The sequence below is a fragment of the Pan paniscus genome, chromosome 18, assembly GCF_029289425.2.
Source record: "Pan paniscus chromosome 18, NHGRI_mPanPan1-v2.0_pri, whole genome shotgun sequence".
Lineage (NCBI taxonomy): Eukaryota > Metazoa > Chordata > Mammalia > Primates > Hominidae > Pan > Pan paniscus.
The window spans coordinates 49,861,513-49,887,300 of NC_073267.2; the positions used below are offsets into that span (position 1 = coordinate 49,861,513).

At 43.3% G+C, this 25,788-nt stretch overlaps 1 protein-coding gene across 1 annotated transcript; it reads left to right on the forward strand.

The window, feature by feature from the left end:
* Positions 1 to 1,964: 1,964 nt before the first annotated feature.
* On the forward strand, positions 1,965 to 24,667 carry LOC117978613 (protein FAM153A-like). The gene is made up of 14 exons (XM_055099470.2): positions 1,965 to 2,147; positions 4,558 to 4,616; positions 5,294 to 5,372; positions 7,848 to 7,878; positions 9,530 to 9,600; positions 10,065 to 10,089; positions 14,601 to 14,661; positions 15,079 to 15,146; positions 15,240 to 15,312; positions 17,934 to 20,573; positions 20,750 to 20,876; positions 21,720 to 21,853; positions 22,612 to 22,681; positions 24,579 to 24,667. Exons 1-9 carry the CDS (start codon positions 2,117 to 2,119, stop codon positions 15,298 to 15,300), a joined length of 486 nt encoding a protein of 161 aa, XP_054955445.1. The 5' UTR covers positions 1,965 to 2,116; the 3' UTR covers positions 15,301 to 15,312; positions 17,934 to 20,573; positions 20,750 to 20,876; positions 21,720 to 21,853; positions 22,612 to 22,681; positions 24,579 to 24,667.
* The last annotated feature ends 1,121 nt before the right edge of the window (positions 24,668 to 25,788 follow it).

Below are 25,788 nucleotides of genomic sequence, written 5' to 3' on the forward strand. Positions count from 1 at the left end.
GTAATGCCTTGGCCTCATCATCCCAGGCTAGGGCCAGTGCATGATATATTCAGCCAGGGGTGGGCTCTGGAGCCCTGCAGCCAAGGGGGCCTGGCGACCTTCACAAGGTCATTCACAGGCCACTAGGGTGGCCTGTCCTCTTCCAGCCAGGCCTCACTCTAGGAAAAAAAAAATTGTAACCTCGTTGGCAGTTTCCTTTGCATAGAAGTAGGAAGTAGCTGCTAGCAAGGCTGGTGATGAACTCCGCAAAAGCTGGGAAATCTCATTTGAGCAGGAGCACCCATTATCTTGGCCAAGGTGCTGCAGCTGGGCTGAGCAGGTGTGGAAGTGTGGGTGGTGGTCGTGTAAGTTCTCCAGCCAAGGCCAAGTTCCTCTGCAGACCTGTGCATGATGGCATATCCAGATGATTCCAACCCCCTGCTGTGGATTCAATCCCATTCCATAAGACTTCTCTGCAGTCTCCAGACATCAACAAGGACCAATAAGCTAACTTTTCTGTGTCTTTCCTGAATTCTTGTCCCTGTAAAGCAAATTGAAATGTTTGTCTTCTACCAGCATTTGGGGGTATTAGTTTTTTTTTATTTAAAAATAATCACAGTAAAGATATCAGTAATAACACACTTGTAGGATATTCACAAGGTACAGAAGAATGGACACTGAAATCTGGACTTGTCTTTTCCTCTTCTGCAGCCTGCCAGCTTCTGCCTCTGGAAGTAACAACTGTTAAGTTTCTGCACATCTTTCCAGATTTATTAATTGAACAATCATATAGCACTGACAGCATGGCAAAGCCTTATAAAAGGGCTTTGGCTACCAGTGTAAAAGACTCAATTATTTTCATTCACTGTCATCACTTAGGTGGCACCAGCAAGGACAGCCTTATGCTCATTCCCTTTTATTCTTCCTAACATATTCTGTTTTTAAAAATGTCTTTTCCAGGGGCCAGGCACAGTGGCTCATGCCTGTAATCCCAACACTTTGGGAGACCGAGGCAGGTGGATCACGAGGTCGGGAGATGGAAACCATCCTGGATAACACGGTGAAACCCTGTCTCTACTAAAAATAAAAAAAATTAGCTGCACGTGGTGGTGGACACCTGTAGTCCCAGCTACTTGGGAGGCTGAGGTAGGAGAATGGCATGAATTCTGGGAGGTGGAGGTTGCAGTGAGTTGAGATTGCACTACTGCACTCCAGCCTGGTCAACAGAGTGAGACTCCATCTCAAAAAAAAAAAAAAAAGTCTTTCCGAATTTGGCATTAAGAGATATATATCTGTTGTCTAGTATTTTTTAATTGAGTTTTCTCTCTCTCATATATGTGTATATTTATATGTGCACACCTGCCCAATTTTCTATTCTGTTGTTGACAATTAAAATTCTCCATTTACACAGGTAATATGTGTTTCTTCCCAAATCCTGTTAACCACCCCTTCAATTAGATAATCCCTGAAAAAAATTGCCCCATCTATATTAATGCAGTTTTTATGCCTCAGTAATGACCCATTTGATTTAATCGTTCTTAAAACTTGTAATGAATCAACAGTGATGGAAAGTTATACTGAATCATTTCATATCTTTTTTTGATTACTGTGAATTATATTCTAAGAGATAGGCTTTAAAATTGAACTTATATTAATACATTTTAAATTTAATTTGGAACTAGTTTAGAATCGTTGAAGCTAGGACTCTCTGTTGACTCAGAAATTGTAGAAATGAGTGGGGATGGCATTTCACATCCAGCCTGGAATCTCCCTTTATTCTCAATGTATTGGCTTTTCTAATCTTTACCCTGAAATTTTCACTATCAAATATATTTGAGAGGTAGATCCTTTTTCTCCTGTAATATTTGTTTCATACACACAGAATAATACTCTGTGTCTGGGATTCAGTTTTTGAAATGAAACATGGAGTCTGAGTGACCCCTTGTTGATGTGACAATGGACTGGTCAGGATCACAGCAGTTGGGCCCCATATTGTGACATGTATGCTTGCGAAAATTCTACTGTGACATGTCGCTGACATGATCTGATGATGTAGGTCTTGCCTTTCATTTTAACTGCCACTCTGGCAACTGAACTTTGGCAGTAAACGCAGCTTAGTTGTCTCAGAGGATTCACAATGGGAAATGTTTGTAGTTGCTGCCTCAGAGGTATCTATGTTCATTTCCATCTTCTGACCACAATTTCTTCAGATGTGCCAGTTTTTCTGTATGTTAAATGTCATTCTGATTATTTTTTATTTTCCCAGCTCCTATTTGTCCACAGATTTCTAAATATGTTTTAGAGTTTTATTACTCAATTTGTATTTTTTAATTCTTCTATCAAGATTTTTGCCTCAAATGATTTTTTCTAGAAAAACGCACTGTTTCCAATGCCAATTTTTTTTTTTTGGACAGTCTTTCTCTGTTGCCTAGGCTAGAGAGCAGTGGTGTGATATCGGTTCACAGCAACCTCCACCTCCCAGGTTTAAGCAATTCTTCTGCCTCAGCCTACTGAGTAGCTGGGATTACAGGCATCCACCACCATGCCTGGCTAATTTTTGTATGTTTAGTAGATACAGGGGTTCACCATGTTGGCGAAGGAGGTCTTGAACTCCTTACCTCCTGATCCACCTGCATTGGACTCCCAAAATGATGGGATTACAGGCATGAGCCACAGTACTTGGACATTTTTTTTTTTTTTTTGGCAGAGTCTCGTTCTGTCACCCAGGCTGGAATGCAGTGGCATGATCTCAGCTCTCTGCAACCTCTGCATCCTAGGTTCAAGCAGTTCTCTTGCCTCAGCCTCCCAAGTAACTGGGACTATGGGTGCCTGCCACCATGCCTGTCTAATTTTTGTATTTTTAGTAGAGACAGGGTTTCACCATATCATATTGACCAGGCTGGTCTCAAATTCCTGACCTTGTGATCTGCCAGCCTTGGCCTCCCAAAGTGCTGAGATACAGGGGTGAGCCACCACACCTGGCATTTTTCCCCCACATTCTTTCATAGACTAGATACAGAAGAAACCACTGAAAAACAAACTGGGGTGCCACATTTTCAGTTAATTCCGATTAATTGCTTGTTCAAGATGTTTCAGTTGAAGGGAAGTTTATTCTTGGCACAGCCATCAAGTGGTAGTTAGTTTGGAATGTCCTACATTCCAAATTACCTTGGGGGCCAAGCAGAACTTGGTCCCTTGGTGTGGTCAGTTGATCATGGAGGAGTGCTCACTGCCAGACAGCTGACAATACAGGGTGCTGGGTAGGATGACCAGACATTTGAATTTGTTCCTCAGAGAGGCTTCATTTGCAGGAAAGTGCCACATTTTAGCACTGGAGTTAAAATGTAGAGACAGGAGTTTTGTTTTGTTAAATGATTTGAGTTTTTTTCTGGACTCACCACCTCTTTCAATACACCAACCTTCCCGAAAGGCCCTTGGTGCAGGAGGATTGAGAAAGGGAGAGGCATGTGGGCATGTTTTTTTAAAGTTATTACTTACTGATTAAATTCTATAATAATAGAGGCCTACCCAGATTATCTATCTCTCCTTTGGGTGGTTATGATATTTTCTCCCTTTGAATGCATTTGTCCATTTCATCTAAGCTAGGAAATTTGTGGACATAGACACTTGAATCTCACAAGTTTCCTGCTTGGTTCTTGTCAAAGGCTACTGTGCTTCCTGTCATTCCTACTCTAAAACTTTTCAATAACCTTTCACTCCTGCACTTAAAAAATTGCAGGCATAAATTTGTTGAAAGTATTCTGTTATTATTTTCTTAATGTTCATGGGATCAGCAGGGATAATTCCTCTTCTATTCATATTATTTGTACATTGTGTTTTTTCTTTGTGATTAGCCTGGCTGGAGGTTTATTGATCTTTTCTAAGAAGCAGCTTTTGGTTTTATTAAGTTTCTTTGTTTATTATTTGTATTACATTGATTTCTGCAAATATTGTTATATTTTTGGGGAGGGGGATTGCCTGGTTTACAATTCACTACACTTTTTTTGTCTAGTTTCCTAAGGTGGAAAGTAAGACAACTGGATTTGGATTATGTTTAGTTTACTGCACAGAATTGTGAAAGGCACTGATGCCCCTGAAGTGTGCACTTGATTATTAAAATAATAAATATGATGTATTTTGGCCACAATATTGATTTTAAAGCCAATAAAATGGATGATAAGTGCAGGAGGAGCATATGTAGATCCAGAAAAGATAAAGGACATTATAACATTTCAACAACAAAAAAAGGAAATTTACCAGGCCTCAAAATGCACAAGGGGGTGATGGGACACTGTCATGAAATCAGCTGTGCATTTGTATACTGCCCTGTGTGAACTCTGCCTATTTTGTAGCGGTGAGGGTGGCTTAGCCAGAGAACCAGGCTCTAACTTCTGTGCTTTTCCTGATGGTCTCATTTGCCTTCCCTCATCACCCAGGATGGTGTCCCAGTGGCAGCCAAGTTTCTGCCCTTAACCCACCTCCTTTACACACACCAGCCCCCTGCCCCCAGCACCCAAGTTTGCCTAAGGGATTCCTTCAGTGGAACCAACATGCTGACAGTTACTCTGTGTTTCCTAGATCACGATGAGCACGTGGCACAGGAAACTTCTTCTGAGGATGTCCCAGGCGTTCACATGGTAAGTTCTTCTTTATGTTTCTAAGATGGAAATTTTGTTGCTCTTGGTTTTTTATTTTATTTGAATTGAGATATGAAAATCTTACCGTGTACATTATAGATGACTTACAGAATTTTTTGGTTGGAAAATGTGAGGGTTCATTACCAGGTAAGAAATGATCTCAGATGGTATTCTTAGATGGCACCTTCAGTTATGAACTGTATGGCAGAAAGAATTTTTTTAGGGGAAAAGCTTTCTTCTTATAACATTTTGACTATACAACCAGAAGAATCTTGGAAGTCTTGCATAAAAACCTAGTGCCTTTCCAGAAATGTCTTCTAGGCTTTATTTTGGGACCACCGCCTCAACCACTGTCTCCCATCTGTTTTTGTAATGTCACCAAGTAAAGAAAAGGTCTGTATGGTGAAACACCATCTCTACTAAAAATATAAAAATTAGGCAGGCATGCTGACCAGCAACTGTGATCTCAGCTTCTGGGGAGGGAGAGGGAGCAGGATCGCTTGAGCCTAGGAGGCGGATGTTGCAGTGAGCCAAGATCGTGACTCTGTACTCTAGCCTGAGTGACAGAGCAAGATTCCAGCAAAGAAAGGGAGAGAGAGAGAGAGAAATAAAAACCTGTGCACACAGGACACAGCATGGTCTGACCCTTATAGTGTTTTGTTTTTCTCTAAATGCAGGTGGACAAAGCCACAGAGACAAACAGTACATATTCTGGGATCACCCCTATGCTGAGGAAAATTTCTAGTGTTGACAAAGGTGACACTTTCTTGCCTCATTTTTTCTGGAGAGCCACTCTGGTTTGAACTTCCTGCCAGAAATGTGGCTCAAGCACTTTTGTCTTCAAAAGTGAAGAACCCGGTCAGGAAATGTGACCGTTGACTCTAGTGCCTGGAAGGAACTGTGCCATTTGTATAGAAGAAGGTGCTGTGCATTAGGGTTGGGAGGTATGGAGGAATGAGTCAATGTGGAGTGATTGTGAATGTCTCTGCGAGTTTGTGTGCTTTTCACCAGAAAAGATGTTCCCAAGTGCAAAGCACAACACAAAGATTGATATTCTAAAAACAACATTTCGTCACCACTGCGTTTTCCAAAAATCAACCCACTCATTCCTCACGACAGCTGTAGCTGAAGGTTAAGTTTGATATGCCCAGTCCTCACATGGAGATGATGTAGAGATGAATTTTTCAGGCTTTTGTTCTCCTAAGTGGAAATGGCATAGATGAACTCAGGAATGGGTGGAAGGGTGATGCTGTGGGCTACTAGTCTGAAGTTATCACATGGCCCTGGTGTAACTTGTCACCATGTCACAGAGTCCTTAGCATCTATGTATATATGTGAAGTATGTTGGCCTATAAAGATCTCCAGCACTGTATACCACAATAGAATGGTCTCAATGGTCAGCTGACCCAGAGTTTGAGTCGGTTCATTGTACAGTGGACTTTGGTGTGGTCATTAATATGAAACATACAGAGGAAGTTGCCAGGCCTTTGGTCTTAAGTGATGGGGTATTCCTCAGCCCCTGCTCAAGGGCAGAGAACATTCACAGATATATTCTATTGTATTTAATGAGATCATCACCACAAACGTTAGAAATGCTCCAATTCAGTAGCACACATACCCAAGACACAGCACACAACAAGATCTCAAGGAGCCAATTGGCTGTTAGCCTGGTTCCCATCTCCTCTGCTGGAATCTTCTGCACAGCTGGCTAACAGAAGGTCAGCATCCCCACCTATTGCCACCCATGAAGGGCTGTCCCAGTCCTGGAGCCAGTGTGAGTATGAGCAACAGCGGGCCCCATGACACACACACACTGTGTTAACAGAAAGAGCAGAAGGACAAATATCACAGGCCAAGTAGGGGTCATCTTTAAATGGTAGGATAATTGAGTATTTTCAAATCTTGGTTTAGTCTTCTTTAAAACAGAAGGTTAATGAATACACAGAATATTTTGGCTAGAATTAAATCTCCTGTTGAAGAAAGGTAGCTTTTTATCTTGTACAAATTGTGGCCCGGCACGGTGGCTCATGCCTGTAATCCCAGCACTTTGGGAGGCCAAGGAGGGCAGATCACCTGAGGTCAGGAGTTCAAGACCAGCCTGACCAACATGGAGAAACCCAGTCTCTATTAAAAATACAAAATTAGCTAGGTGTGGGGGCACATGCCTGTAATCCCAGTTACTCAGGAGGCTGAGGCAGGGGAATTGCTTGAATCCGGGAAGTGGAGGTTGCGGTGAGCCAAGATCACACCATTACACTCCAGCCTGGGCAAGAAGAGTAAAACTCCATCTCAAAAAAAAAATATTCTAGGAGAAACGAAAAACATAGCAGCAGGACACGTGGATCCTGGGGAGGAAATGACCTCAAGGGGATCAAGAAGGAAGAGCAAGTTATCTCAGGTCAGATTAGGAAGGAGGAGCCATGAGATGCTACAGGGAAACCCTGTGTGGTGTGCCCTGTTTGAGATGGGTTATTTAATGTCAAAGAGGTTGCCTTAGCTACAGGACCAAGGCTCTGTTTTCTGTGGCCTTCCTGATGCCTTCCTTCACCATTTGCCTTCCCTCAGCACCATGGAGGATGGACTGGCAGCAGCTGAGTCTGTGCTGTGAACACACCTTTCCACACATCTATCCACACACGTCAGCCCCGTTTCCACAGCTCCAAGATCACCTGAGGGATTCACTCCGTGGAGCTCACGTGCTTACAGTGACTCTGTTTCCCAGGTCACCTGGAAGACCGGGAGGAGGATATGCCAGGGCAAACATCCTCTGAGGAAGCCACAAGTGTTCACATGGCAAAGTCGTGTTTTTTCCTCTGAAATGGAAATTTTATTTCTCTCGGTTTCTGTCTGTTACAATTGAATTAAGATGTACACATCTTACCATGTACACTATAGGTGACTGATAGAATTTCTTGGTGGGCAAATGTCAGACTTAATTATCAACTAAAAAATTGTTTCAGGTGGCATCCACATTTACAGACCGTATGTCAGCAGGCATTTTCCTCAAGATAAATGCCTTCTTATGAGAAGTATTTGGAATTGTGTAACAAAAACAATTGAAAATTCAGTACAAAACTCTTATGCCTTTCCAGGAATGTCTTCTAGATATCAGGGCCATTGCCTCAATCACTATTTACCATATTTTTTTAACACCAACAAGTGAAGAAAAGACTTGTGCACAAAGGACACAGCCTGGTCTGACCCTCATAGTGTTTTGTTATTTTTCTGTAGATGAGCGGGGACCCAGCCACACTGGCAAAGAGTAAGTATTCTGGGATCATCTCTTTTTTTAGGTTCAAAATGTTAGTGTTGCAAAGATGGCACTGCTTTGCCTACTTTTGCTCAAGAGCCACTCTGGCTTGAGCTTTCTGCCAGAAATGAGATTTGTGAAGTTTGGTTTAAAAAAATACTGAGAGTCCAGTAAACAACTCTAACCACGGTACTGTCATCCCTGGAAGCAACAGTGTCACGTAAGGTGGGGTGGTACATCAGGGTTGGGAGGGACAGAGGAGAGAGTCTATATGGAATGATTGTGGATGTCTTTGGGAGTGTGTGTGCATTTCCCCAGAAAACACACTCCCATGTTCAAAGCACAACACGAGGATCAATGTGCAAGAAAAATTCCATCACAACGGCACAGTTTGCATAGATCAACCCATTCATCCTCCACCACAGCTGTACCTGAAGATAAGTTTAATATCCCCAGTCCTCAGATGGACATGGTGCAGGGTCGAATTTCCCAAGCTCTTGGTCCTTTAAATGGAAGAGGTACGTGTGACCTCGGGAATGAGTGGAAGGTTAATGTCATGGACTACTACACTGAATTTGTCACAAAGCCCTAGTATAATTTCTTGCTAGGCCAAGTTATTCCAGCACTTCTGTGTGCATGTGGAAGAATGAAAATCTATTCAGATCCCAAACACTATCATTATTGGATGATCTCAACGGTCAGCTAACCCAGGGTTTGTTTGAGTTGGTACATTGCCCAGTGGGATTTAGTGTGATCACTAATGTAAAACACACAAAGTCCTCAGGCTTTTGGTCTACAGTGGTGAAGTCATTCCTCAGCTCTTGTTCAAAAGCAGACAATAATCAATGGCATGTTCTGTTGTATTTAGTGAGATAATCACCACAAGTCTTAGAAATTCAGTGGAACCCTATCCAAAGACATAGCATCCAATAAAATCTCCAGGATCAACTTGGGTGATAGCCTGGGACCCATTTTTCCTGCTGGAATCTCCCGCACAGCTCGGCTGGAGACGGTCAGTGTCTGCACCCCGTCCCCCTCGCTGCTCCCTATGACAGACTGTCTCTGTGCTGGAGTCACTGTAAGTATGAGGAGCAGTGAACTCCATGGTGCACACACATTGTGTTGAAAAGGAAGAGTGGAAGAACAAATGTCATGTGCTAAGTTGGAGTCATCTTTAAATGGTAGGATAATTGAGTATTTTCAAATCTTGGTTTAATTGCCTTATAACAAAAAATTTTTTAATGAAATCTTTTGGCAATAACTAAATCTCCTATTTTAAGAAAAGTTGCTTCTTATTCAGTGCAAAATCTTCTAGAGGGATGACATACAGAGCAGCAGTACTTGTGGATTGATTGTGAGGAGGAAATGAGTTTGGTAGGGATCAATAAGAGGGCAAGTTAGCTCAGGTCATATTAGGATGGAGGAGCCCTAAGAGGCTGCCAGGGACACACAGCCTGCACTGCAGGAAGGGCCCTGTTTGAGATTGGCTATTTCATGTTTACGAGTTGGTCTGGAGCTAGAAAGCCAAGGGCCCTGATTCCCTTTCTTACCTGCATCTCTCCTGTGCCTGCTATCCTCCTCCCACACCCACCTCAAGCAATGTTACTGAATTGTTCATGAGCACCACCAGCAAGGTGCTGATGGTCACTCTGTATCCTCCTAGTTCTGATGAAGGATCTACTACAGGAGCTGTCCAGTTACAACGGAGAGGAGGAGGACCCAGAGGATGTGAAGGTCAGGCCACCTGGATTTGTCTGAGAAAAACTGTTGCTTTCTTAGCTTTATCTTATTTGGATTAAATTAAGATATGAGAATCTGGCAATATATATCTTAGATTAGTTACGCAATGTCCTTGGGGAGAATTGTAAGTGAGAATCTGTCCCCCCTGAGGCTTGATTTAAGACAGTGGGAGAAAATGAAAGAATCAGTCACACATTGTGCGGCAGTGAGCCTTACCAATTTTGTTTTCTCTTTGGAGCAAAATCACTTACTTGCCAACCAACATGGACTTGAGAGGAAACATCCTCCGAGAAAAATTTGTGTCTTTAATATGAGTTGATTTGCTCTGTTCTTCTTTTGGGTTCCTTTCAACACTGGTTTCCGTCTTGTTTTCTAATGTCACTAAGTGAACAAAGTTTTGTGCACACAGAACACAGCATGGTCTGATGCTCATAGCAATTTATTTTCTGTCATTACAGAAATCCTCAGGAGTTATACAAAAGGGTATGTATTGGGGAACCCCTCCCATACTGATGAGTAATCCAGATGATGAGCAATGTGCCACTGTCTCTCTGGCCTTCCTGTAGACAGGCAGCCTGAGTGGAGCTTCCCCTCATGAATGAGAGCATAGGCTGTGATGGGAGAAATTGTTGTTCCAGATAAAGCATGATGGTCACATTCTGCAGTCCCTGGGAGCAACTGTGGTCTCTGAAGTTAGGTGAGGTTGTGCGCATTGAGTTGCTGCGTGTCTTTTTGAATTAATGTGGTGAGTGTCCAAAATACGTAATGTCAAGGTCATGTACAGGCTCAGCCTCTATCATGCAGCCTAGTTCTGGTTTCCGTCTTCTATGCTCAGGAAACACAGCAACATGAAAAGATAACCAAAAGGCTTGCCCTAGGGTGTTACTGGCAGGGCAAGCACTTGCCTTCCTAGGAGGATAGAGGGTGACTCATGCATTATGAGGTGGGGAAAGACAAATGTGGCTGTTTTACAGCAGAGGCTCCATGATGTTCCCATTGAGCCCACTGTTGACAGAAGTTTTTGTTTGCTCCTGAAGGCCTTTGCAAAAAACAAGTCAAGGTGGTTGGCTGAAGGTTATATGAAAATAAAATTAGCCAAATTCTGGATTGAGTTTCTTTTGGGAGCTTGCGTTTGGTGGAAATATATTGTATATGAATTGAATTTGATTGCTGTGTAGGTGTCAATACTTATCCCACATTTTAAAACAATGAGGCTGGTGTGATTTTAAAATGCCCCTCGTTAACCTCATAAACTATCTCCTCATAGCCCATTTCCCCCAGTCATCTTTAATATCTAAAATACAGTTTTTTTGTGGTATTTGGGGCCCTCTGCTGTGTGTGATTAAAGGCACAAATCAGCGTTACCAGCATTGAGGCTCTAAGAATTCACAGAGTGCTGTCCAGTGGGTTCTATGAGAGAGACAGTAGGCTACAGCCTTGGCCTGGGCCTGGAAAGGAACACGATTTGGAAGAGCAGAAGGAAGGCATGAGGGCAGCAAAGCCACAGGGGGAAGCCAAGGTGCAACATCAGCAGAGTCAGTTCCGCATCATCACCTGGGCATGGCCGGGATGTTCATATTACAACTGACGCAGAATGGGTCAAGCTCCAACTTCATAGCTGGTTTTAGCACTGTTGGCCTGTCTTCCTAAGAGCCTGAAGAGAGAAGCTACTTTCTTGTTTCTTGTCTTCTCTATTTCCTGTATGTTGATGGCAATGGCACCACCAGAAATTAATGAGAGGCAGAGAACACAAGTGAGTTCTTGAAACATCCAATTTTGCCCAGAGAGGACATGATCAGCAGGGATGGATTTCAGGGTCAAGCCAGATACAAAGTATTTCCCAGGCCTGGTCTCTGGCTGGGACAGAGATCAGCTCTTATTTTTCACCTGCTTCTGGGAGTCACCTGACAGCTGGTCCTTGTGTAGTTGCTGTTGGCCAAGTGTGATTTGGCCCAGAACCCTGTGTGACTGGAAGGAGTGTCAGCTTTCAGGCAGGAAAGCTGCCCCACACTTGATGCAAGGGAGGTGAGAAGAGATCCTGCTTCAGTGCAAGGTGAACTCAGCCAAGGGAGAGGGGCTGCTCCAGAGTCCAGGTGGTCCTTGCAACTCTCCCATGTGACCTATAAGACAAGACTTTTCCTGTTTCTTTGAGATAGTCTTGGAATTATTAGTCTCAAACTCTGTTTTGTTTTACTTATGTGTTGATGAATCCTGGCCATGGCTCGTCAATGGGAGGGCAAGGACTATGTCCTACTCATTCCTTGTCATCCCAGAGCTCAGCCCTTGGCAGCCCATCTTGGGCCCCAGTAATGTTCCAATGCTTCCAACCCCTTTGCTGAGATCCAGCGCCAGTGTGAAAAGGCTTCCTGCTCATCTCCTTCAATCTGTTTTTTCTCATGGTAATCTAGAAACCTGAATGGATTCTGATCCAGGGTCACAGGAGAATGGGGGGGTCCTGAAGTCAATGAAGAGTCCCCCTCATCTCTACTCTGGCTACATTGGTTCACCTTTTCTCCTTGCAGAAGATGCTCTTTTTCTGTTTACAAGCCCTCCTTTGCTGGACCAGGCTTTTTTACTTTTGTTGTGCCATCCCTGCACTTCACAGGGGGCCTGGAGCTTGTTCCTGTGCCCCTGAAGCACCTATCCATAAATGATCAGATCAGAGCAGCAAACCACTCTGCCAGGAATCACCAGGGGGGAGAGTCACATCTTCCTCATCTATGGGTTTAGACCTGTGCATTCCAGTGTGGTCCTGAGTGGCATATGTGCCCATTCATATTTAAATAAATGAAAAAATTCAAAACCTCCTCACAAGAGCCATGCTAGAAGTTCCCAGTTGCCAAATGTCTACTCTTAAGAGACCATCTCCATTCTCCCAGAATCACCTGGGAAGCAGCTGCTGGGAGTCTGGCCCAGGTTCTGTTCAGTGCACCCACCTAACTCAGTGCATGTGCATCAAGGCTTAATCTCAGGTTCTCAGATTGGAGGTAAGGGATGCTATGAGCCAGTGTCGGTGAACAGTTGAAAGGGATTATTTCAGGTCCTCTGTCTCACCTGAAGGTGCACAGCTGTGAGCAGTGCCTTCATAAAGTCCCCTGAGTTCACAGAGCCCAGGGAGAATCATAGTGGACAAAGCAGTCATGTTGATGTTTGTGTCTCTGTACATGGGCTCATGGGCACTACCTCTGGATCCATCCAGGAGGAAATAGACTGGTCAGGTAGGGACAAACACCCCAGGGTTGACCAGTGAGAGAGGGTTCTTGGAGATTGGGTTACACTTGTTTTGGAGCCTAGGATGGGATCAATGAAGTGACTAAATATGAAAGGAAACAGGTATAGAAGTCTGACTTGGGTTTTTTTTTTTTCTTTTTCTTTTTTTTTGTATCTTAATGACAAAGTTGTAAGAGTTGTGTTCTTATGGGCTTTGTGTGAGTTGTGTTTGTCACCATCATTTCTTGCTCTGGTGTTTAAAGATTACGTTTGGCAGAGGACCAGATCATTCCTGCCTTTGCCACAGCAAGCACCAGAGCCCTGGGTTTTGATGAGGTAGCATTTTTTTGGAATAGAGATCACAAGATGAGTATGCAGGTGTAAAGTTGAGTGTGGGGTGGGACAGAGCCCCTTCCGGGTGCTACGTAATCCTGAAGGTAAAGTCCTTCATACATGTGCCAGGAGATGAAAGGAGCCTACTGTCTTTCTCTACACTCTCAGGACCTGCAACAGCACCTTCCTGTCCTGTCCTCACCATCTGCTCCTGCTCTAAGGGTGCTCCCTGGGTTGGATGACATAGGGAATCCTTCCTCTGTAATTCATACGTGTGCCCCAGCATCCTGGAGTCCTGAGGGCCGAACACATGATTGAGCACAATTTTGGCCTCCACTCCTCACCCAGTCCCATCCAATCCCAAAGCCTTGGGCTTTGAATGAAACCTAAATTGGTTTTCGTTGGAGAGGCCCGAGTCCAGCTGTAGCTCAAGGCCCTCTGTGGCTGGCAGGAATCCTAGGCTATATATGTGGAGGGGCTGCTGTGTTGCTGTAGGCAGTGGCTCTCACCATCTGTGTAGCCTGGTCCCTGGAATCCACTGGGCCCAGGGCAGAGCCTCTGGGCAGCTGGCACGGGGTCATTTATCTTGTCACACCCTCCTCTCTGGCCCAGCAGCCTTGTCCTGCTCCCCATACTCCTGTCAGGCCCAGCTTGTTCTCTGTGTGAGGTCTGCCAGGTGTCTTCCCTCTTAGTCTTCCCACAGCTCAGGCAAACCCTGGGAGGGCCCCCTCATTTCTGTGCTGAAAACTGCTGGCCTCACCTGCAGATTAAGGCAACTGGGACAAGGGGCTTTACTCTGAATTCTGTTCCATTGTTTCCAAATATTCAGAAGCTGATGGGATTGTTTTGAGGGCTGAATATTTTCCAAGTCTCTAAGGTCATTCCAGGCATAGAACAGTCACTGTATCTGTGACATCAGCCATCATTGCCTCCCACAGGCCCCAACACAACCTCAAGCCTGTGGGAGGTGCTGCTGACCCAGGGTGAGATCCATTGGTTGATTGTAGGCCCTGGAAGTGCAGCCTTGACCTTCTTTCTGATATTCTTCTTTTGGAGAACAGTAGGACTGGTGGAGGTCCACATAGAGAAAGGAAATGGGATTCATGAGGGAACAGAAGCAGGCCCTACAGGACGAGGAGGGAGGGAATTCCATGTCATGCACAAGGTTGTGAAGAGGGTGGCTGCCTCTTTGAGGAACAGAATGATGCGGCTTCCCCTCCCTTGGCTCAGTTATGGTATGTGAGGGCTGGGCAAGTATGTGGGAAGTCAGAGGTCCCTCCCTCATAGCACAGAAGAAATGATGCATGCTGTGGAGAAGGCTCCAGAAATGAGCACATCAGAGGCTCTGGGGTTGGCTCCACAGCCCTGGAACAGCAGGGTCTGAGTGGTTGTCTCGACTCTAACTCTCCCCTTTCCTTCTTATGGCCACCCCATCACCACTGCTCCTCCAGACACTCTGATGCTTGCTTCACAGAATTGGAAGACTCCACCATTACAGGCTGCCACCAGCAGGTAATTGATCTCCTCTTATATGCTCTCTCTCTTTTATCCTCTTTCTGACTCATGAGCTCCTTTTTTAGCTCTAGTCCTTTTCCTCTTTCCCTCTCTTCTGATTGTTCTCCTGAAGAACCTGGTCTCATCCCACAGTTGAGGTTCTTGGGTCTTCAGTGTCAATAAAATCCTCTCCAGCCCTCCTGCCCACTGCCTTGGCATTGCCCTGTTCACTGGCCCCCAGGTTGCAGCTTTCAATCTTGCTGAACAACACTTCAGGGTCCAGGGAGGGGGCTGGGCTGGGGTCAGAAGAGCTGGACCCCACCCTGCTGGAGGGATCCCCAGTAACATCTGGTCTGCTCTGGGCACCCCCTTAACAGATAGAACTTTTCTTGCACTGGCGTCTCTGGACATGCACAATTGTTCTCTTTCTCACAGATGTCAGCAAGTCCTTCCTCTGCACCTGCAGAAGAAGCAACAGAAAAGACAAAAGTGGAAGCGGAAGTGTGAGTGGAAGCGGAAGCGGGCAGAATGATGAGGGAAGCAGAGAAGTGCCCATGTTCTTCATGGCTACACTCACTTTCTTGTTGTCCCATCAGGAAAACCAGGAAGCCCAGGAACAATGTCCTGAACTGTTGGGACATTTTTAGTTTATTTTAGAGACCTCTGAAGGTAAGTGAAGGATGCCCTGAGAACATTCTCCAGGAAACAGACACCCACTCCATAGCAGCCCCTGAGCCTGCTGGGCTGAGCCCTCCACAGGCTGCGTAGTGAGGGAGACACTGAGGTGCTGGTCAGACCACCATGTGCTGGATTCCAAGGGCTGTGCACTCTGTTATTCGTCTGCAGTGACACTTCATCTCACCACCATCTCATTTCGGGGAACCTAGCTCTGTCCTCCCAGCCTCTTGAGGCCAACAGGGAGCATCACTAGTTCATCCTGAGGAGACACTAGGGTTGACATGAATCCCCCACAGTTCAGGCCTCCTGGGAAAGGTGTGAGAGGGATGGGGGCATCCCCAGTTCCTTGTCACACAAGCAAGCAGCCCACTCGGCCCAGTATTGCAGGCCAGTGGGCACTCAGTCGGTCCTGGCATCAAGCAGAGGACATGGCAGGATCCAAGAAGCACTGAAATGTGCCCAGTCCCAGGGGCCTTTCAGCTTCTGTGGGGGACTGGGGGCCTCCAATCCCAGGGGTCCTTCAGCCTCTGTGGGGTCTAGGATGGCCTCATGGTCCCATTTTTCAAGATGAGGTTGGAGGCTTCTGTACATAGAGAGCACTGACTTGGGCATCAGTTGTTCTGTATCTGTGCCAAATGCCAACCAAACAAACCCCTGAAGACATTTCAGGATGATGCTCACCTGGGAGGGGTTGAGGGCATGATTTAGGGAGCCTCTGTTTTTTAAATGTATTTTTCAATCTTGAAATAAGGTACATATATGAATGTTTGTGTGTGTACATATACACTGCTTTTCACTCTTTCAAATGTATGTCTTCTGTAACCCTTTTATGCTAGAATATATGAACATGAGAAATTTATGTCTTACCAAAGCATAATTTTAAAAATTACAATGCAAAGACAGGTCCGGTGGGGATGCTAGGAAGACCAGGTCTTATTAGGCAATAAAAATGACGTGCTCCAGGAAGCTATGCATATTCAACGTGCAGCTCTTCTGTCTGGATGGCACAGAGGATCTGGGTGGCAAGGCAGAGTCACCACCCCCACCCTGTGTTATGAGCGCTCCTGCTCCTCTTAGGGCCCAGGGGCATGGGACTCTGCTTGTTGATCCTGGAATCCTCGAAATTCCCCCATTTCTCTGTGTCTGTTTTGCTCTCCAGGGAACCAGCCCCCTGAAGGTGCCCATGTGAGCGCCCAGGTTCAGTTCTTCCTCCATGACACTTACAGACACTCTCTGTGGACAGATAACACCTCGGCAGAGAGCAGCACACAGGGCTCAGTGCCTTGACATCTGAGTAGACCTGACTGTCAGGAGCTCAGGGGCCCAAGGTCACCTTCCAGTGCCCAAGGACCTCTCTGAGACCTGCACCACCCTAGGGAGCCCCTCCTCCCTCCACCTCTGTGCCTCCCCAGTGACCCTTGCACCTCTGTCTATGTTGCAAATTCCTCGAACACCAGGAAGGGCTTGATGTGGGGATGTCAACATGGCTCAGATTGATGTGGATCGTGATCATTTTGGGAACTGTGTTACTCCAAAAACTTTTATAATCTTTGCTTAATTTGTTTTTAAATATTTTCCTGGCTGGGCATGGTGGCTCATGTCTGTAATCCCAGCACTTTGGAAGTCCGAGGCGGGTGGATCACCTGAGGTCAGGAGTTTGAGACCAGCCTGGCCATCAAGGTGAAACCCCGTCTCTACTAAAACTACAAAAATTAGCTAGGCGTGGTGGCGCATGCTTGTAGTTTCAGGTACTCGGGAGGCTGAGGCAGGAGAATCGCTTGAACCCAGGAGGCAGAGGTTGCAGTGAGCCAAGATCATGCCACTACATTCCAGCCTGACGACAGAGCGAGGTTTTGTCTTAAAAAAATATTTTTCTTCCTGACTTTAACCTCTGTTTTTTAGAGGGCACAAATTGTTCTTGTGTTGTTTCTATTTTACATTTTTCCTGAAGTTATTTTCCAATTGTTTTCATTCCTTCTGAAGTTTTGTTTACTCACTTTTGAGTTTTTGTAATTTTAATAGACTTCTTTCATGCTTTCATTTTCTTAATGACTTTTACCTCATTTTTAAAACAAATCCATAGTACGGTAAGTTACATCAAGATGGACTGTATTTATGTTTTGTAGTGGTTTATATTCTGTATGTATTTTACATATATAAGTGTTAATGGCCTGGTGCAGTGGCTAATGCCTGTAATCTCAGCAGTTTGGAAGACCAAGGCAGGAGGATTGCTCGATCCCAGAAGTTTAAGACTAGCCTGGGCTACATAGTGGGAACTCATCCCTACAAAAAAAAAATTTTTTTTTAATTAACTGGGCATGGTGGAATCCATCTGTAGCCCCAGCTACTAGGGAGGCTGAGGCAGGGGGATTGCTTGAGTCTGGGAGGTTGAGGCTGCAGTAAGCCATGACTGCACCACTGCACTCCAGCCTGGGTGACAGGGCAAGACTCTGTCTTTTAGAAAAAAAGTTTATTAATATTAATATCAGTTAGAAATCTAGTTGTTCATTGCAGAACTAAACCAGTTTATAGCAGAAATAAGCACTTGGAGGGAAATGTTACATTTTCACTCCAGGCCTTGAGTCCTTAGCCACCACCTGTTTGTCCTTCAGGGTTCTGTGGTTCCTGGTTCCAGAGAAATCACTTGCTCCAATGTAATGAGTGAAGAGTTCTTCAGGTGATGGCTGCTGGGCCCAGCTTGGCTGTTGTCTTTGCTGTCTTGTAAACCTTGTGTTGCTCAAGTTCAGTTGTGTATTAGTGCACTAACTGTACTGCAAGCTTCTCCAAGCATGTGGAAGCAATTTGAGAGGAGCCTAATGTTTGCAAGGAATTTGAGAGGAGCCTTTTAAGGATGTTTTATTGGGTGGGTCAGATGAGGGAGATAACATGGGGGCAAGAAGGAAAGTTATTAATTCACGTGATACTACCAGCCGTTCATCACCTAACTTGTGATTTCAGACACTGAGCACATTGCAGGTTGAGAAGGTGCTTGGTCCTTTTTGTAGCCTTATGCTGTGCTCTTCAGAGTCATGAGTGTGCTGCTTTTTCTCACCATTTTGTTTCTTGTAGATTGTTGTCCTTGATGCTGGAAAACATTTTGAAGACAAGACTCTAAACAGTGACCTATGCCACACTAGTTTATTGGAAAATGAGAAGCTTACATTACTGACAAGCTTGGAAGATTCTTCTGTCCTGCAGTGACCTGTGTTTCCCTGGTCTTTATCTTGCCACTCTGCTTTATTCCCCTTTTTTGTGGCAGTAGTTATGATTCCAGCTTTTGGGGTTACTTTGTCCTCCTCTTTTCTTCCTACATGCCAACATTCAAATGGCCACTTCTATTAAGTGATGGAATTCAAAAATTTGTTTCTGTATATTAATCCTGATATGGTTTCACTCATCCCTCAATTTAACATTTAGAGTACAAAGTAGTCACCTAGAGGTGCCACTCAATATACAGCACTGTGTTTAGAAATTGAGGGAGCCATGAATTATTTAGACTCTGCTCTCTGAAACTTCAGCCAGGTGCAAAGAAGAGATGCAGAACCACATTTCAGATTGTGTTATGTACACCCAGCAGCACCAAAATGAGCCTGGGAATCATGGGGGTCAGAAATTTACCTCTGAGGCAGGTATGGCTGAAGCTTTATGAAAAGAGATGGGGCCTGTGCCAGGCCTTAGATGTAGGAGAAGGAGGACGTGTCAGGAAGCAGAAACAGTATCATCAAAGGTGCTGCTGTGAGGCATGTGGGCAGTGTTTGGAGAAGAGCCAGGGGCTTTCTGTGTCAGGTTTACAGCATCTGTGGGAGGCTGCATTGGTAAATAAGCCCAGAGAAGTAGGCTGGGGCTACTTACATTAAAAATATGCATGGCTTTAAAGGCCAGCTGAGTGGTATAAGTAGAAACTGTAAATAGTATCACATTTATTGAGGACAGCTTTTGCTGCCAATAGAGTTTTTAAATTTTTTGTGATTGTGTAATTGATGGATGAAGAATTATTGACCTAAATGTATCCAATCTTTGAGTGTTTTAGTATGCTAGATTATTGTAGGTGAAATGGCTAAGTCAAAGGTGATGAGTGTTTTTGAGACTGTTAATGCTAATTGCAAAATTAACCTCTTAAAAAGGCACTGCCAGCTTAGACCATGACTGAGAGCTCTTGTTTTATCTTGTCCTTGCTGAGCTGGGTGTTATAACATTGAAACCTTCTGCAGTCTCTCTCTCTCTCTCTCTCTCTCTCTCTCTCTCCCCCCACCCCCTCCTCCCTTCCTCCCTTTATTCCTTTTACTTCTCTTAGGATAGGCTCATCTATACTTTTTTGATAGAGGTAACCATTTGCCACACCATTTTCTGAAGGGCCTGCTCTCTTCCCATTCATTTGTGATGGCACATTTATCCTACCATAAGCTTTGGTAACATGTCAGGATCTTTCGGTCCTGTCCTCTCAAAGAGGTTAATTTTTTTTTATAATGACTTATAATTGACTGAAGTTATAATAGTTTTCTCATGTCAAATATAGAAAGACGCCAGGTGCGGTGCCTCACACCTGTAATCCCAGCACTTTGAAAGGCCAAAGCAGCTGGAACACTTGAGTCCAGGAGTTTGAGACCAGCATGGACAACATGGGGAAACCCAATCTCTACCGAAAAAAAAAAAACATTACCCAGGTGCAGTGGTGCATGCATGTAGTCCCAGTTACTCAGGAGGCTGAGATGGGAGGATGGCTTGAGCCTGAGAGGTGAAGATTGCAGTGAGCTGAGATCACACCACTGCATTCAGTCTGAGCAACAGAACAAGACTCTATCTCCAAAAAAAATAAATTGTACACTTTGACTCATTTATGTCTGATGGGTATTTTGATTACAAATTATTTAGTCAGTACTTTAAAGCCTGCTTAATTTTTTTTCTTAATTTTATTGACTCATTCATGTCTCAGTCTTTTTTATTACAAGTTACTTATTGTTTAGTCACTACCTTACAGCCGTTTTATTTTTCTTAATTTTATTGACTCATTTATGTCTTAGCCCTTTTTATGACAAATTATTTATTGTTTAGTCACTACTTTAGAGCCTGTTTCATTTTTTCTTAATTTTATTAAAGGATGATATTGATGATGAAATGTCTTACAATGATCATTTAGAGGTTTATTTTGAACAACTTGCAATTCCAGGAATGATGGAATAAAACATATGAAGTAGAAGGACTGGAACCTCCAGAAAAAATACTTTAAGTTACCTGCAAGTGATCCTAGTCAGGTATGTTACAGTCTTAATGGCTTTTCAGAAATTTGACAGAAAATTACTATTAATCTCACTGGGTGTTTACATGAATTTTAAGCCTTTGCTTTTCTTTTAACTTTGTTTTTTTACAGGTATGAATTGATAAGAAATGCCTGCACCTTACCTCCTTCCTATCTTTCCCTTGTCTACAGAAAATTAAAAGGCATAGACAATGGACATCTACATATTCTTCATTCAGATCAACCAGTGGCTAGCATTTGCCACCTTTGCATTTTCTTTCTCTTTCCATAAGTACTTTCTTCTCTGAATCATTTGAAAGTAAGTTGCAGAGAGCAAGATGTTTTACCCCAACACTTCAGCGTTTATCTCTTGTGAATAATGACATATTTCTACATAATCACAGTTCTACCATCTAACTGTAATACAGTAATTTGATGTACAGCCCATATTCAGATTTACCTAATTGTCTCCAAAATGTTCTTTATTTTTGTTTTAAATCCACAGATTAATCAAAGATTAACCTTGCCTTTGGTTATCATGTCTCTCTGTTCTTTTACTTTGGAGTACTTCTTTCAATACATGAAATATTTTGAAAAATCTAGGCTCTTTGTTTTGTAGAATGACCCATAATCTAGATATATCTGATTGCTTTTTTCTTCTCCTGACTAGAATAGTTTGATCATTTTGGCAAGAATAGATTAAACAGTGTTCTCATGAGTGGATCCAGATTAAACAGGGAATAATGCCTAATTCAGATTAGGCAGTGTTGTGTACTTAATGCCTCACACCAGATGTTTGAGTCTGTTTGTCCCACGATTGTTGATGCTATGTTTAATAATTTTGGTTGAGGTAGTATCAACTGGACATCTCCTTGTGAAGTAGCTTTTCCCTTTTGTTGTTAGTCATCTGTGGGATGAGATATCAAAGCACTGTGAACATCTTATTCCCCAGCAACCTTCACCAGCTGGTTTCAGCGTCATTACTGAAGCCTCCTGGAAACATTGATTAAACCCGTGGTTCCAATGGTGATTTCTCATTCCTTTTACACTGATTACCTGCCTCCTTGAGTAAGGTAGATGTTGTCTGCTCCCCATGTTTTCCCCTTCAAAATGTTTAATTTTAATTTAAATGATGAATACAGCTAAGTTACCCTTTCAACAGGCAAATGAAAACAGTAGCCTAAAGTGTCAGTTTCAACCAGAAAATAACAGCTCTGATTTCTCATGGCTCACACTCTTCTGAAAAGATTCAGGAAGAGGCTCAGGAAGGCCATGTTGTTTGTCTACCTGGGACTAGTAAGTATAGAAATAGAATTCCTTTGTTCTTAAATTCTACCTTTGACTTTACTTTTAAAATATAATTTATTTAGTATGATTTAGCTCATGCCTGTAATCCCAGCATTTTGGGAGGCCAAAGACGGAGAATTGCTTGAGCCCAGGAGTTTGAGACCAGCCTAGGCATCATAGGGAGACTCTACACATGCACACAAGCACGCACACACACACACACACACACACACACACACACTAACTGGGAATGGTGGCATGTGACTGTGGTCCCAGCTACCTGGAAGGCTGAGGTTGGAGGATCATTTGGTCCCAGGAGGTGGAGGCTGCAGTGAAATGTGATTGTGCCACTGCACTCCAGCCTGGGTGACAGAGCAAGACCCTGTCTCACAGAAGAAAAAGAAGAGATCATCCATTTGTCTTCTTGATTTTTGTCAAAATGTGATATGTGATAGTTGATAAGCTTTGTATGAATCTGTGGCCATTTAATTTTGGGCTAAGGACTTGTTCTATTATAGCACAGTAATCATTTTACTAATTAGTGACTATTTGTCATTAAAAACAATATATTTAGTTTTAATACAGTTGAGTACTCACAAATTTCTGGGGAAACTTGGTCAGGACATTTTAACTGAGAATTGTCAGGCCATGCTGCTCGGTGGTGCAGCTCATATGCAGACAACTCCCTTCATGTAATTTAGTAGGAAAATGACAGAAATAGTTGTAGAACGATAAACTAAAGCAGAATTCTGGTTATTGAATCACAGCACCTACTGAAAGAAGTTCTCAAGTTCTGATTGAGTTCTAAAAGATTTTGAAGATTGGAATTCTTCATAGGTAAGTAAACATTTTGGATGACCCATTTCTAGTCCATCTTCTAAAGAAATATTTAATCTGGGCCATGTGTGGTGGCTCATGACTGTAATCCCAGCACTTTGGGAGGCTGAGGTGGGTGGATCACGAGGTCAAGAGATTGAGACCATTCTTGCCAACAAGGTGAAACCCCGTCTCTACTAAAAACACAAAAATGAGCTGGGCATGGTGCCGTGTGCCTGTAGTCCCAGCTACACAGGAGGCTGAGTTGGGAGAATCACTTGAGCTTAGGAGTTGGAGGTTGCCGAAAGCTATGATCATGCCACTGCACTCCAAGATGGATGACAGTGAGACCCTGTCTCTAAAACACAAACAAAACTAACAAAAAAGTGTTTAATCCATAAGATGACCACATTTACAGGAGCCTCCTGGCAATCTTAGCCTGAAGCCATGAAGGAAGGCATAGTGTGAAGGCAAGTGCAGGCTGGCCTATGGCAGGTGAGGATCAGGACAGGATGTGGAATGAACATCTGCATCAAAGCTTTATTGCTTGAAACATTCCTATCTGTAGGTCAGCCTTAAAATATACCATTTCATAAAATATTATCTTTCCCATATTTTGAGGCCATGCAATTTTTGATACCTGAGGGAACTGTATTGTGTTCTTGATTTGATGAGATCAGTAGCTTTCTTATCTTATTGAGTGACATCTACAGAACTCAGAAATAGGCTACATATTAAGCAAATTGATATCTTTCTTATTATAATATTACTGTGTATAAGAAATAGAGATGGCCAGGTGCGGTGGCTCACACCTGTAATCTCAGCACTTTGGGAGGCTAAGGCAGGCGGATCACAAGGTCAGTAGTTCAAGACCAGCCTGGCCAATATGGTGAAACCCTGTCTCTATTAAAAATACTAAAATTAGCTGGACCTGGTGGCATGCACCTGTAATCCCAGCTACTTGGGAGCTGAGACAGGAGAATTGCTTAAACCCAGGAGGCAGAGGCTGCAGTCACCCAAGATCTCATCACTGGACTCTAGCCTGGGTGACAGAACAAGACTCTGTCTCAAAAAAAAAAGAAAGAAAGAAAGAAAGAAAGGAAAGAAAAAAGAGAGGGTCCCCCCCCACCCCACCAATTGATGTCAACTGCAGGGAGTGTCAGGTGCATGGTGCTATCAGGTGTTGAAAGTGCTCCTTACCTAAAAAGGAAAAGTCCCAAAAATAAAATTATCAAGGGAATTTTAGGTATCAGCTTTATATTTGTGTAAGTTATTTGTAGAGTTGGATTTTAAGAGTTTTGCCTGCTTCAGAATTCTCCCATTTTGTTCTTTTTTTCTTTTACATGTATCTTATTACCTATTATTACATAAATGTTATTCACCTATTAGAATCAGTCATTGTCCTCTGCTCCATTTCTTCAGTGGTCAGGACCATCTGTGGTTTCCCCACCATCCAGCATTTTCTCCTAATACTGTTATAGTTTTATAAACTATGATGTGAGTTTTGCATGTGGGTTACTTTTTTCTCACTTAGACCAAGTTTTCCAGTATTTACTAAAAGAATTCTTACTTTTTTCTTTATTCTGTACATCTCTGTTTTGTACATATTAAATATATTTTAATTTTAAATTGTAAAATATATGTAACATAAACTTTACCATCTAATCATTTTAAGTGTACAGTTCAGTAATGTTAAGTACATTTATCAGAGTTGTTCGATGTTTTGGCTTCTTTGGACCACATTGGAAGAATTGTCCTGGACCACACATAAAATACGCTAACACTAATGATAGCCCATGTGCTTAAAAAAAAAAGAAAGAAAGAAAGAAAGAAAAAAGCTCTATGCATAAATCTCATAATGATTTTTTATTTGTTTGTTTTGACATGAACTTCGGTGGACACCTTTCAACCCTAACAGTCAGATCTAAGATTCTTAGTTGAAAGGATTTCCCCACTCAGTACTTTGAATTAATCAACCCTACTGCCTTCTGGCCTCCAAGGTTTCTGGTAAGAAATCTACTGATAATCTGACTGAGAATCCTTTGAATGTGAGAAGTACTTCTCCCTTGTTTCATTCAAGATTCTTTGTCTTTTGATACCTTGATTATAAACTATCTTGAGTGAGATACTTTGAATTTATCCTATTTTGAGTTTGTTGAGCTTCGTGGTTTTTTTGACAGCAAGTTTTTGTAGAGACAGGGTCTCATGGCCAGGCACAGTGGCTCATGCCTATAATCCCAGCACTTTGGGAGGCCAGCTGAGACCAGCAGATCACCTGAGGTTTGGAGGTTGAGACCAGCCTGACCAACATGGAGAAACCCAGTCTCTGCTAAAAATACAAAATTAGCTCGGTGTGGTGGCACACGCCTGTGATCCCATCTATGCGGGAGGCTGAGGCAAGAGAATCACCTGAACCCAGGAGGCAGAGGGTGCAGTGAGCTGAGATTTCACCATTGCAACAAGAGTGAAACTCCGTCTCAAAACAAGAGAAAAAAAAGACAGGGTCTCACTCAGTCACCCAGGCTGAAAGGGCTCAAGCAATCCTTTCACATGAGCCTCCTGAGTAGCTGAGATTTTATGTGCACACCACCATACCAGCTTTTAACTTTAATTATGATTTTTTCACAGAAACAGGGTCTCCCTATGTTTCCCAGGCTGATCTTGAATTCCTGGCCTGAAACAACCCTTCCACCTTGGCCTCCCAAAGCATTGAGTTTAGAGGTGGGAGCCACCATGCCAAGCCTTGTATATTTATAATGTTTTAATGTTTTAAATCAAATTTGGGAAGTTTCTTAGATTTTCATTATTTCTTCAAATATTCTTTTAGTCCCTCTGTCTGTTCTGTGATTCTTACAAACTGTTGTTGGTCCACTTGATGGTGTCCACAGGTCCCTTAGGGTCAGTTGATATTCCTGCAACCATTTTATTTCTGTTTCTGACACAGGATTATTTCAATTGTTTTGTCTTCAGATTTGCTAATTCTTTCCTCTGCTTGGTCAAATCTGTTTTTAATCCCTTCTAGTAAATTTTTCTTTTTCTTTTTTTTTTTTTTTTTGAGCTGGAGTCTTGCTCTGTCACCCAGGCTGGAGTGCAGTGGAGTGATCTCAGCTCACTGCAACTTCTGCCCC

Bases quoted from the DNA above. Each gene is read 5' to 3' on its own strand.
- LOC117978613 (XM_055099470.2), top strand. From the start codon at position 2,117: ATGGGAAATGTTTGTAGTTGCTGCCTCAGAG. The intron at 7,879-9,529 runs GTAAGTATTCTG...GTATCCTCCTAG, and splicing joins CCCAGCCACACTGGCAAAGA to TTCTGATGAAGGATCTACTA. The intron at 14,662-15,078 runs GTAATTGATCTC...TCTTTCTCACAG, and splicing joins TTACAGGCTGCCACCAGCAG to ATGTCAGCAAGTCCTTCCTC.